General features: G+C 38.3%; 4 protein-coding genes across 6 annotated transcripts; 1 reads left to right on the top strand and 3 right to left on the bottom strand.

The window, feature by feature from the left end:
* LOC129738422 (uncharacterized) lies at nucleotides 1-3,495 on the bottom strand. Of its 3 annotated transcripts, XM_055729627.1 has the most exons (3): nucleotides 3,285-3,495; nucleotides 3,054-3,152; nucleotides 1-2,996 (listed from the first exon to the last, which is right to left on the bottom strand). In XM_055729627.1, the coding sequence occupies exon 3, from the start codon at nucleotides 2,112-2,114 to the stop codon at nucleotides 108-110; it is 2,007 nt and encodes a 668-aa protein (XP_055585602.1). In that variant the 5' UTR covers nucleotides 2,115-2,996; nucleotides 3,054-3,152; nucleotides 3,285-3,495; the 3' UTR covers nucleotides 1-107. The 3 variants fall into 3 exon arrangements, with proteins under 3 accessions (XP_055585602.1, XP_055585600.1, XP_055585603.1); XM_055729625.1 differs by having other exon boundaries at nucleotides 1-3,152; XM_055729628.1 differs by having other exon boundaries at nucleotides 1-2,225; nucleotides 2,303-3,495.
* A 1,555-nt stretch (nucleotides 3,496-5,050) lies between these two features.
* LOC129738954 (histone H4) lies at nucleotides 5,051-5,495 on the top strand. Its single transcript, XM_055730290.1, has one exon. It carries the CDS (start codon nucleotides 5,069-5,071, stop codon nucleotides 5,378-5,380), a length of 312 nt encoding a protein of 103 aa, XP_055586265.1. The 5' UTR covers nucleotides 5,051-5,068; the 3' UTR covers nucleotides 5,381-5,495.
* A 1,308-nt stretch (nucleotides 5,496-6,803) lies between these two features.
* On the bottom strand, nucleotides 6,804-9,459 carry LOC129756351 (probable glucosamine 6-phosphate N-acetyltransferase). Its single transcript, XM_055753212.1, has 5 exons — nucleotides 9,309-9,459; nucleotides 9,060-9,174; nucleotides 8,137-8,347; nucleotides 7,517-7,706; nucleotides 6,804-7,452 (listed from the first exon to the last, which is right to left on the bottom strand). Exons 2-5 carry the CDS (start codon nucleotides 9,078-9,080, stop codon nucleotides 7,236-7,238), a joined length of 639 nt encoding a protein of 212 aa, XP_055609187.1. The 5' UTR covers nucleotides 9,081-9,174; nucleotides 9,309-9,459; the 3' UTR covers nucleotides 6,804-7,235.
* A 763-nt stretch (nucleotides 9,460-10,222) lies between these two features.
* LOC129753218 (ubiquitin-like modifier-activating enzyme 5) lies at nucleotides 10,223-12,174 on the bottom strand. Its single transcript, XM_055749019.1, has 2 exons — nucleotides 11,852-12,174; nucleotides 10,223-11,286 (listed from the first exon to the last, which is right to left on the bottom strand). Exons 1-2 carry the CDS (start codon nucleotides 12,075-12,077, stop codon nucleotides 10,322-10,324), a joined length of 1,191 nt encoding a protein of 396 aa, XP_055604994.1. The 5' UTR covers nucleotides 12,078-12,174; the 3' UTR covers nucleotides 10,223-10,321.

Here is a 12,174-nt window from a genome sequence, read left to right on the forward strand (position 1 = left end):
GTTGTCAATTGTAGTGATGTTGTGTACTGCTATGTTTGACTGGCCGAAGTTTTTAACTGTACATTTGGTGGGGTCGAGTTTGGTTTTCGGCAGCAAAATTGGACCCTCTAGCAGTTGCCGCCTCGGGCGTTTCCCGGATGGCTTTGCATGAGATCTCTGGCCATTTGGATACATTCAGTACAGTTCCGTACCGTATAACCTTGCTTTCCGCAACGATAGCAAAACAGGTGTGTTTTCGGAAATGGGCACGTGAGAAAGAAATGATCATCTCTGCCGCATTGCCAGCATCTCAATGTCGTTGTCGGGTTGATTGGTGTTTGGCGATTCATCATTCTGAAGTTTTGCCCTTTATTGTCCACTTGAACTGCGTTGCAACCTGCACCATTCAGTTCATTTCCAAATTCGGATACTTCGGTCTGTCTTTCCCTTGTGGATTGATAGTTGTGTATCGATGGATCTAAAGGTATATTGCTGTCGTACTGTTGTGATGAGTCTAGCATGTTATGCTGCACCAACGACGAATTCCATTGTTGTGTGTTCTCACTTTCAATTGCGTTTATTCCGTGTTGTGCTGTTGGCCTATTGTCCCTCTGCATCTGTGGTCTAAGCTGTCTGTAAACGTTTGCTCGTCCTAATTCTTGTGGTCGATTTGAATTTGCTGCGAAACTACCACTATTGATATTCGCTTCATCCACCTCTTCACATACTTTGATTAAGCTAGTCAGTGATGAAACTTGTGCGGCAATGGTTACTAGCCTGAAGTGTTGATTCAAGTTCGTCCTAATGATGTGGAATTGGTCCATCTCCGAAAATGGAGGATCAGCTGCACCAAACATTAGAGTCATTTCCCAATTGAAAGTTTCAAAGGATTCATTCGGCTTTTGTATTCTGCAATATACTTGTTTTCTTATCAATTGTGCAAAGTCTCGCGGAATGAATTGTTGTTTAATTTTTGTTTTGAATTCGTCCCAGGAAATATATGCGTTGCATGACAAGCAAAACCAGTCTAAAGCTTTGCCAACTAGCAAAAATTTTATTTGTGACATCAACTCGTCACCATTCATGTCATCAGTCATTGCAAATTTCTCTACCTTCTTAATGAAAACAATCAGATCCAAAGGACTACCTTTTCCGTCATACTTAAAAGGCCAGGCATGAATTGGTTTTCCTCTTGGTCCTCTTTGATGCCTATTCTGTTCCCTGAGTATCGAAAGCAATACTTCATCTCGGAGCTCCTGCGACATTTCATTGTTCTGATTCTCCCGATGTAAACCTCGATGCCTCTGCGAATTGCCTCGATCTGGTAACGGAGGCGCCTGTTGCATATCTACTTGCTGCAGAGCTGCGTTAGCGTTTTGATGAAGTGTCTGATGATTCTGGATTACTTGTTGTGGCTGCGCGATGGGTAACTGCCTGAGTCTTTCCAAGATCTCTTCCAACAGCTCCGTTTGATTCCTTTTGTTGGAATCGATGTCACGTCTCGCATCTGCGTTGGTGTTGGATTTGGGGATTGCTCCAGTTCTCTGCATAGTTTCCATCCGACGACTTAAATTGACCGGATCTGTCGATGGTACAGTTGCACCCCTGGTGCTTCGATCGTTCCTCAAATCCTCTTCACCGAAACCTCTAAAAGGGCTGGATGTTCTCGGCATACTGTCCGAAATCGTCAAATTTGCTGCTGCCTCAAGCTGAGTGTTGTCTACACCACCAGTATCTTCATTCGATGTCAATATTGTATGTAACTGTTTCACTTCACTTGTAAGTTGCACTAGTAACTCACTACGCGGTTGATCCTTAGGAATTAAATCCAATCTATTGCGGTAATGCTCAAGACGCGAAAGCAATTGCTTTTTCGAATTCGAATCGTTATCAATGACAGCTTTACGTGTATTTAATTTCATCGCTTCTAAGTTTGTTAAACATATGTTGAGATTATCTTCAATATTCATCACGTGATCTGAGGACTTAGCAAAAGTGTTTGCTTTTTTCTCCTCCGTGATTAATGATCGCAACGCACTAAGTTTAGTTCTGCGATTGCTAAAACCAAGGTCAAATTTGTTTCTGAGCCGAAGCTCGTAATCAATTTCCTCATCATTCAAATCAATTATGTCCATTTTAAATTTTATTTTTGTAGTATTTTACAAAAGTTCTATTTTATTCGGGCGCCAATGTGGCAGATCTCTTGCCGGAATTTTTAAATTGCAGCAATCTTGCTGCTCTGCAATCTGTGCACGAAATGAAAAGAGTGCGTCAGATGCGAATCAAACCATTAATGAATAAAAACCATAAACCTTAAGCTTACCTTGATGTTTTTGGTGATATGTTCACGCTCGGAACATCACGCTCCTCTTCTCGGCAAGAAAACGACGCAAGAATCCCTTCAGCGCTCGAGGCTGGAACACAAGCTTGAAACGCCTTGTTGGGCGGCAATTCCCGGCATCAAACACTGGCCTTTGCTCGGGGCCGGATCACGAGCAAGGTCCTTTTGGCGCTGGGGGCCGGATGAACAAATGGCCACTCAATCAGCACTCACAAACCCGACATCCACTTATGGACATTGCTCGGGGTCGGAACACGAGCAACGTCCCTCTTGGCGCTGGTGGCCGAAATAAAAAAAACAGCACCTTAATCGGCACTTAAATAACGGCACTCAAATTCCCTTCGGCGCTCGTGGCCGGAACACAAATAACCGCTGACCCGGTTTTGGTTCTCCGGGGTGATTTCCCCTGCGGCGCTAGTGGCCGGGGAATGAAATGTACTAGGCAATAGTGCCTGAAGTAATGTGCAATCCGCTCCGGTGGTGTTGGTCGCTGCGCACTGAGGGTCACCACAGTTCACTTCGAGGTGAACAGCTCCCTCAAGTGCTGGCCGGAATTGACTTCTCTTCGGCAGTGAGCACCCTTGAAGCGATCCAACACCGGTATCTCCTGCAAGCGATGATCCAACGCGGCGACGATTCCACGTGTGTGTGGAAAATGCCACACCACAAAAAAGCCCTGCAACATGACCATCATTAGTTTTTTATTCCTAACCACAAATTTATGACTGCCTACCTCTTTTCAGAAGGCCTCTTCGTGCTGGATCTCGTCGGATCTTCGCTGGGTCGATTCGGACGCAAAGGGGTTCCTTTCCCCTGGCACTATCCGGAATTCCTGTGTAAAAAACGAAGGGTAATTGCAGTTAGCATTCTGCGAACGAAATCTTTGCTGGCCGTTACCCGTCTTCCGGGTCTGAGTGACGGAATTGTTGTTTTAGTAGGAAAATGTCATCAGACATTCACTTACCCGAATCTCGGAGTGTTGACGGGTTGTTGCTGCGGACCACAATTTCTTAATAAGCGTTTTCCAAACTTTTGGAAAGACGCGTCGGGAAAACGTGTGAAGCTTTTTTCCCACTTTTTCTGTTTGGTCCAATGTCACTGGATATGTGGTAGACCGGTCGGCGTGTACGTCTAAATTTTATGTGATTTTAGACTTTGGGTTTTTTGTGACCCAGTCAATAATTGTAACATAATGTTGTGCTCCTCCACAAACTTAAGCAACCGATTTAGTATAAGCTTCTCAAAAAGTTTGCCCAGCACCGAAAGGAAACTTATTGGTCTGTAGCTTGAAGGCAATTTTGGATCTTTTCCAGGTTTACGGATGGGGATGATTTTAGCTATTTTCCAGCTGGTTGGGAAGAAGTGAAGCTCCAAGCATTTATTAAAAATAGTACTGAACTAACTAGAACTTTGGCAATGCCCTATTATTCGTTTCGGAGTGAAGACATCCTGGAAGAAATCTGCATATTCAGATCGGTCATATGTTGTTAAACCGTCCTATACGGTTAAAAAAGGACGATTAGCCGGTATTTTCATAAATTATATTATTGTGGAATCGTTTATATGTTCACGTGTGTTCACTATCTATTCGTGACGAAAAAAAATCATAATCTGGTTGGTGTCTGAAATTTGAGCCAAAGGAAAAAACGGTCAAAAAAATGGCGTTTTGAACAATGATTTCGATTGAAATTGAAATAATGAAATTTCACAATGTCAGCTAAACTTAGGCTAATTTAAAGATTCATTTTAGGTAAAAAAGCTTGCAATATTTCAAACAGTTCATAAATTATTAGTAGAATTCTCATTAAACTGTGTCAAATCTGTTTGTTGTACGTACAGAATCGGGACTCAAACCAAGTAATAATGAATTGAAAGAAAAAAATGTTGTTTGGGAGGCTAGCATATCTCATTTCTGTAATTTGGTCCGCCTGTTGAAGATCTTGGCCACTCATGATTTAAGGTATAAATCAAACCATTGAAAAGGGGGTTAAAACGATTATATTCGAAACAAAATAATTAGGTTTAAGAAGAAATTGCGACAAATAGAAGACTCTCTCTGGAGCCACTATTCTTGTAATTCTTGTTGAGCATTGTAGCCGCAGTGCTAATGTAATTATTTTACTACGTCCGGTGTGGCTTTCTTATGAATATTAAATTTTGCATTACTATACTTAGAAATTGAATTTAAATAGGTATGTATGCAGATGTTAAATAAAATGCAAATTAACAAAAAGTTGAAAATTTGTCAAGAATTCTTCGTTTCTTTTTTTTTTTTTTGAGAATCTAATGAAGCCAATATGTGTCAAATTATGTCGAATTTTCAACCACCACTGTAAAAATATCTAAACTGTGACTAGAAGAAATCTTAATGAACATGTTAAATCCCCATTTCTTTGTCGTTTATGACCCAGTAGTGATTTCGCGGTTTGCAAATATCTAACGTTATATGTATATTGAAACATGAATTCCAATTGAATTTCCAGTTGAATGAAAGCATAAATTGAAATTTATGATTTAAATCCCGATAAAAATAGTCTCGGAATTATCTTTCTTTAGACTGATTTTTTGAGTATGAAGTTATATTCTCCTTCAAAACAGCATTTTCATAGAATTCCTAATGTTTTTTTTCTTTTGGTGGAAATCCGCGCATGCGAACGGGTAAACCGACACGAAAGAATTTTAGGGAAAACTGTATAAAAGAACGGATGCCCGTGCCGGTAAAATTCCAGTTGTCATTCAGCAGTCAAAATGACCGGTCGCGGTAAAGGAGGAAAAGGTCTAGGCAAAGGTGGTGCCAAGCGTCATCGCAAAGTGTTGCGGGATAACATTCAGGGCATCACAAAACCTGCCATCCGAAGATTGGCTCGTAGAGGGGGAGTGAAGCGTATTTCTGGATTGATCTACGAGGAAACCCGTGGCGTGTTAAAAGTGTTTTTGGAAAACGTAATTCGCGATGCTGTTACGTACACTGAACATGCAAAACGCAAAACCGTCACCGCCATGGATGTTGTATATGCGCTGAAACGTCAAGGACGCACTTTGTACGGATTTGGAGGTTAAATTTCATTGGAACACGACAAAAAACGGTCCTTTTCAGGACCAACAATTATCTTGGAAGAGTTGGAACGGACGGACTACATGAAAACGAAAATCACCCGGTTTCTTTGTGGGTGTTGGGAGGAAAAATCGATAAAATAAATTCAAAATGGCGGATCGCAAAACCATTACGAATCACTTTTAAGGAATTTATAATGAGAACTTTTTTCTGCTTTTGAAAAGACGTTTAACTCTTCTCAATGCTTGTTGTGGTTTGTTCAGCAAAGTATTAAACCTCGTCCACACTCGGCAACTAGAACTGCGATTTCTGTTGTTGAGACTTGTTTATTGTTCTTGGTTGCTGAAAGGAGCATGCAGTAGGTCTCCCATATTTGACAGGAGACTTGCATCTCATCGTCTATATTCTATAAACCTATTCTAAAAACTGTAATAATTATGCTCCGATTATTGAAGTGGTGTGGATGTCATAAATTTGCCCATTCAACAGAAAAAAGATTTCAGAAAAGTATTTCGAAAAAAACCCTTTAAAATCTTAAGAAAATTCATAATATTAAGATTTGGGATACAAAATGTCTGCCTTCATTCGACACATAATGTAAAATCAAAATAACCAACAGCGGAATCCAAAGTTCTAATTTATTTTTTAATTGATTTTTATATTATTATTTCAGGCAGTACGTTAAATTTCAACTTGAAGGTAAGAATTCGTAAAAAGGAATTGAGAATTGAGACTCTAGATTCAGATTTCAGATAAAATTTTAGATCCGGATATCAGATTCATAGTTGACTCAGATTTTCAGATTTTAATGGGTATGGGTCATATTCCTATGAAAAAGGAAAAAAAAGTAAGATTCCAGATTTAGATTCAGACTTCATAAGCAAATTTAAGATTGAGGTTTCAGATTCATATTTCAGATTGAATTTTCTAATATAGCTTTTGATATTCTGGTGCAGATTTCAGATTCATTTAAGATTGAAAAAGATGACTTCAAGACAAAGATTTCAGATTCTGATTCCGATAAAGATTCAGAATTCTGATTTTTTTTGTGCATTTAACATTCAAACTCAGATGTCAGGTACACATTTATGATACAGATTTAAAATCAGATTACGATTGAACATGTGCTTAAAAATGACTTGATTGGAAGCGTAAAATTGAATATGAATAACGCAATTGATTTGGTAATTTTTCAACAAATTGGAAAGTAAATAATTCTTTCTAATGAATTTGGATTTCTCGAAACTTTTTCTCGTCAAACCTAAACACCATACCAAAATAGCAAATTTTTCACGGATGTCAAATATAGTCCGACCATATGTGTTAGCTACGGTATCTCTGGGACTTCACGTTTTAACATTTTTTCAGAAACAAATTTAATAGCATAGTAGTTTATCTGGAAGTTCAACAATTGAAATAAAAAAAATGTTTTTGAATAAAAATTTTTATTTACCGCCTATTATAATTAAATACAAAGAATCAAGTGCGATAACCATGTTTTGCATTTCGGAAGCATTTCCACCAGACAGATTTGAAGCTGAATATAAGTAGAACTTACCCTATAATTAACATTCCGATTATGTGCCAGATGCTACTAAAAATCCAATTGAAATTGAAATCGATGTATGAAAACCATCGTGCCTTGTTCGGAAAATTTCATTTTAACACACACACAAAAGATCGACAAGGTTTAAAATAGTACATGTTTTGTGCATACGAAAATTTAGGATGGTGGGTAGCCGAAACAAAGCATCAGATTAATCCTCAACAGAAAACCGCACTACGGCGACTTTTTGTTGAGCTGCAATGAATATGGTTTCACAGTTTGGATTTTTTGAGGGCAGCACTGGCGGCTAATTGTCAGGATGGTGCGGTTACATCCGGTGGCTCGTTGAGTGAAGTGCGGTTGACGATCACAATGAGAGGTTGTTCGTAGCGGATGTTCATCGTATTGGCATTACCCGGTTCAAGCATATAGCCGATAGATTTGTAGAACGGTATAAGTTTATCTTTGCAATCAAGAGACATTTTATAGCAGCCGAGCCGCGCTGCCAGCAGGGATACGGTAACCACGATCCTGGAACGAGTTTAGAGGCAATTAACCGGGTTGACAATAATGATGAACGAAATTGATGGCTTACAGTTTTCCAAGTTGCTTTCCACGGTAGGTGTCATCAACTACAACATCCTCCAAACGTCCACGAACTGAACATCCATGGATAAATTTGTGCTCCAGCACGAGTGTTGCGCTTCCGATGATTTTGTCGTATCGTGAATCGACAATCACTGTCACGAAATAATCTCCGCTAGCTCGCATTTGTGCGAACCGATCTGTGTGAAAAATAATGATAAATATATTTAAAACTTAGGTACCTACATAATTATTGTAAACATTCAAAACGAGTTTGACTCCTAAAAGCCTCAAGGTATGAGCCGTTTCAAATAAATAAATTACAAAAAAAAACTTAGGTACATTAATAAGGGATGAATCATCCTAAGGGATGAAAATCCCGGAAAAAAAAAATTAGGTACATTAATAGAAACCAGATTTGTTCTAGTTTATATTCCAAACTTTTTAGGTTCCTTGGGTTACATGACTTTTAAATTACATAAGGCTACATAAGTGACTTCTTGAAGTGACTTATCGGATGCGAACCTAACAACTTATTCCATAAAATGATTGAATGGGTGTTTTCATTCTACAAGCCATATTCCAAACATGCAAAGTCCAGTTGAATTTGGGAGATAAATCAATACTTACTGAGGAACTGAGCGAGGGTTACATCCCCGACGGATGTTAACTGAGATAATATTTGCAGAAATCCACGATGAAAGTCACCACTTTGTAAGGGCCGAACCTTCAGCCAGGATTCTCCGGGATTGGCTGCCGAAATGGGGGGACTGAATTTGGCAGGCGATTTGGAGAAGTCCAAATCCAGCAACAAGGATCGATCATATAGGGAGAGCTCATGCTGGAAGAATAAAGGAATTAACTTTTACTGAACAGTTAAAACATGTGGCATTAGGTACTCAACACGTTATTTTTTACAATTCAAGTGATTTATGATAGGTCCTAATTGATAATGTCATTGGTATAGAATGCAAACACACGTTTCAAATAGAAATATTTTCTCAGACACGTTCTTTCAAGCTTGTTGTATGAATAGGAAAGATTATTTTGTATCTGGTTTAACCTGCCCTTGACAGAACAATTGAGTTAAGGAGTGCCTTTCACTTCCTCATATTTGCTTTGCTAGTTTTCATGTTCTTGATTGATGTGAGTATAAACTCGATCAACATTTCAAGAATCAAACGATTTATAATCATTATTCTTTGACAAAAGTGAACATAATGCTAGTTACAAAAATAAATTAGTTTTCATTCAATCAGGTATTTGCATTGTTCTGACATATAGTTCGATCCTGTACAAGTGAAGCATAAAATTTTAATTGTCCGGCGGCACGGCAGTTGAACAAGTTTCATTCGCGCTTCACACTATAACCACCTATAACTTGCCAGACGAACGACCGGTTTGAAGCAAGAAAGAAAATCAACTGAAGGGAATAATGCTATTCAGAAATGTCGAAAAATGCCACGTTGATGAATCCAAACATGTTAATGATAAAATATGATGCTGAATGATCATTAAAAAAAAAAAAGAACAATGTCTTTAATTGAACTTACCTCTGGATTTGAGGCACCCATTTTCGCGAATACCTCTGCTACCAAAGACGAAAAGTAGATTAAGTCAATCGGTTTTCCAAGCCCTAGTGGCTACGTTTCCTCATGTCATCGATGGCTGGAATCGAGTGTATTCGCTTGTTTAGATTTTCAGACAGTTTTTTCTATCACATGATAAGAGATTGCCAAATGCAATTATCGCTTCGTGATTATCAAAACAAAGATAACGAAGGACACTTGCCCAATTATTACCTGCTGTGTTGATGTTATTACTTGAACTGTTCAGGAACTTCAGCCGTATGCCAGCGTGGAGGAGTGCCTCTTGGGGAGGAAAAATGTGAATGTGCTGAGCTGGATGGTGTAGAGTGTCCGGTTTTTTGTATACATTCTAGTTTGTGTTTATTTCTCATACGTATATCGAACTAAAGCGAAAAGAGAACTGAAGATAAATGCCAATCCGTTTGCGCAAGCTCAGCAAATTACTGCTATGCAAAAATGTGTATTTTTCTATACTGTATAATGCAGGTAATTTTGATACTAGCTAAATTCCGTGTACAGGTCACTCAAAGCTCTGCGTGTGAGTTACTTTTTAAATGTTGCCAACCCTTCAGATTTTTTAAAAACACGAAATTTTCTAATATAAAATTGTTAGAAAATTTCGTGTTTTTCAAAAATCTTAAGTTTTTTTTTAAATTTAAATCATTCAAAACCATTTAAAGAAAGTTTACATACAATACTTCCAAACATGAAGTCATAATTTTTCAAATCTTAAATGGGTGACTTCTTTAAATAATTTTTTTTGTCACACAACAAACGGAAAAAAAAGTTTATCTTTCTTATTTATTGGTGAAGTCGTGAGGTTTAATAATAATTGTTTTGAATCTATGATTTTGAAATTAAATTGAATATGTAATTTTAGGGATGAATGACAGCTTGCTGTTCAATTCCTAAATAAAAAAAAATTAAACAGCTTCTGAGTTTAGATTTAGTTTTAGATTTTCAAGTATAGTACTAAACAAGACAGGTTTGTGCTTTGTCTATGCCGATAACATACTGGTATTTTAGTTGTATTTTTAAGGTTGAATATTTAGCACTTCTTCTTGTATAAAAAACATCCCCCAGCATTTGAGTTCTTTTCTGTTTATTTAGAATTTAAAATGGATTAATTGGAATCAAATAAACAAGCTTAAGCGACTTTATTTCAAATTACTTTAGTAATTTTGTAGCGTAACAAACAAAAAGTATGAAAACATGCAATGATTCGTTTAAATAGATTTCATTTGCGCCATTAGATCATCCAAGCTAATGTCGTCACCGGACTTAACTGCTGGTGTAGATTCGGAATGTTGGGTCACTGGTGCTTCGTAAGCTAGCTTCAGCCCACTGGAAACAGTTGTGGTCGAGGGATTTTCCTCTTGAGCAGCATCTTCTGCCACAAGTTCGATTCCGTAGAGGTTGTCCTCATGGAGTGGTGCATCGTCCACTTCCACCAATTCGATCGGTGCTTCTCTAGGTTTAGCGGCATATTCTTCCTGTCGTTGTACACAATATCGATCTTCACAAGTTGGATTCGGTTTAAGACTCATTTTCGGGAAAAAGTCTATCAGCGCGTTATAACCTAAATAATCCGAGACAGTACCAAAATTAAGCAAGTATTTCAACGTGTTTTGGACCAACATGCCAGCGACTATTCCCATCGTGGTGGGTAGACTAGCTGCACAAACGCCTTCTCTTTTGAGCGTTTTTTCGTCGATGTTTTCGGCAACTACTAAAGGCGGAGCGCAGCCAAAGCATGCGGTTTCTCCAGGTCGGATGAATTGTATGTGTCCAGATACGGCATTTTCTGAAACTCCCGATTCGAACCAGTTTAGCGAAAGTTCGTTGCAAGCCGCATTTATTGCCATTCGGGCTTCGAAGTTGTCCACACAACTAAGCACCAGATCTACGGGTCGGCCGTTTTCGATACCTCCCGTTTGGATAGCATTCAAGAATTTATCAAACGAATCTACCGTAGTAATATTGTAATTGTTTGTTGTTATTTTTACATCTGGATTTATAAAGTTTAGAGTCTTAGCTGCTGCTTCCACTTTAGATAAACCAGCTTGATCGGGTGTGAAGAATAAACGATTCATGTTGGCCAGCTCTACTTTGTCATAGTCAAAAAGAATCAATTTCCCGATCCCGCAACGGGTCAGCATATCTGCTGTTACGCTACCAACACCGCCGACACCTGATAATGAAAAAATAAAGTTGATAAGTAATTTTCAAATTTTTCCAGTTCATATTCTTACAATTTCAATATTCATTTTATTATTCGGAAATTGACACAAAATAATTATTGTAATGTTCTGTAATTTAAATAATTACAATTATTGTTGAATTTATAAATTCTGGAAGTATAGACATGTCTCAGGTACCAAACGAGATATCACATTACTTAAGGACTATTTACACTTCTGGTGAAAATGAACATGGGAGATCTTATTTCATCAATAACTTTACAACGCGACTAAACTAGATTTTGTACACGATGGAATCGATGGGGAATTGTTGAAAGGTGAAAATCCAACTGGTCTTGTTCCCTCGCCGGGGTTCGGAATAAAAACAGTTCTAGGAGGTTCCAAACAAGACCAGTTGAACTTTTCGTTTTCCCATCGATTCCACCATGCAACTCACTATTATTTTGTTTTGCGTTTTTGATTCATTGACATATTTTTTCACGTCAATTTTCACGGGAAGTGTAAATAATTAATTGCTTAAAAGCAATCTAAATCTAACGTTTTTATAAAACTCACCTACAACCGCCACGCTTTTCTGTCTGATACGTTCGTACTCGCTAACAATACCCATGCGCTGCAAGGCCATCAGTCGGCTATAAGGGTTTGAATCTACCACTTCTGAGGACATCTTTTCGATTTTTTCCCGCGCTGGTTGATTGTTTGTAGACGATCCTCCTTTCAAACGCGCTAATTCTTGCTGCAATCTCTCGATCTGAGATTGCAAATCCTGTACAGAGGTCATTTTCAAGATGATTTTAGAGCCTTTAAATAAATGGAATTTTAACTCTTGTGATTCAGATTAACTGCACTTTCCATATGTGAGACGTGTCAGGTAGAAT

This window comes from Uranotaenia lowii, chromosome 1, assembly GCF_029784155.1.
Source record: "Uranotaenia lowii strain MFRU-FL chromosome 1, ASM2978415v1, whole genome shotgun sequence".
In the NCBI taxonomy this organism is placed as follows: domain Eukaryota; kingdom Metazoa; phylum Arthropoda; class Insecta; order Diptera; family Culicidae; genus Uranotaenia; species Uranotaenia lowii.

Coding starts and splice junctions, on each gene's coding strand:
- LOC129738422 (XM_055729627.1), bottom strand. CDS start 2,114: ATGGACATAATTGATTTGAATGATGAGGAAATTGATTACGAGCTTCGG.
- LOC129738954 (XM_055730290.1), top strand. CDS start 5,069: ATGACCGGTCGCGGTAAAGGAGGAAAAGGTCTAGGCAAAGGTGGTGCC.
- LOC129756351 (XM_055753212.1), bottom strand. CDS start 9,080: ATGGGTGCCTCAAATCCAGAG. Junction 8,348..9,059: donor TGGGTGCCTCAAATCCAGAG/GTAAGTTCAATT, acceptor TTATTCTTCCAG/CATGAGCTCTCCCTATATGA. Junction 7,707..8,136: donor AACCCTCGCTCAGTTCCTCA/GTAAGTATTGAT, acceptor TTTTTCACACAG/ATCGGTTCGCACAAATGCGA.
- LOC129753218 (XM_055749019.1), bottom strand. CDS start 12,077: ATGACCTCTGTACAGGATTTGCAATCTCAGATCGAGAGATTGCAGCAA. Junction 11,287..11,851: donor GAAAAGCGTGGCGGTTGTAG/GTGAGTTTTATA, acceptor TTTCATTATCAG/GTGTCGGCGGTGTTGGTAGC.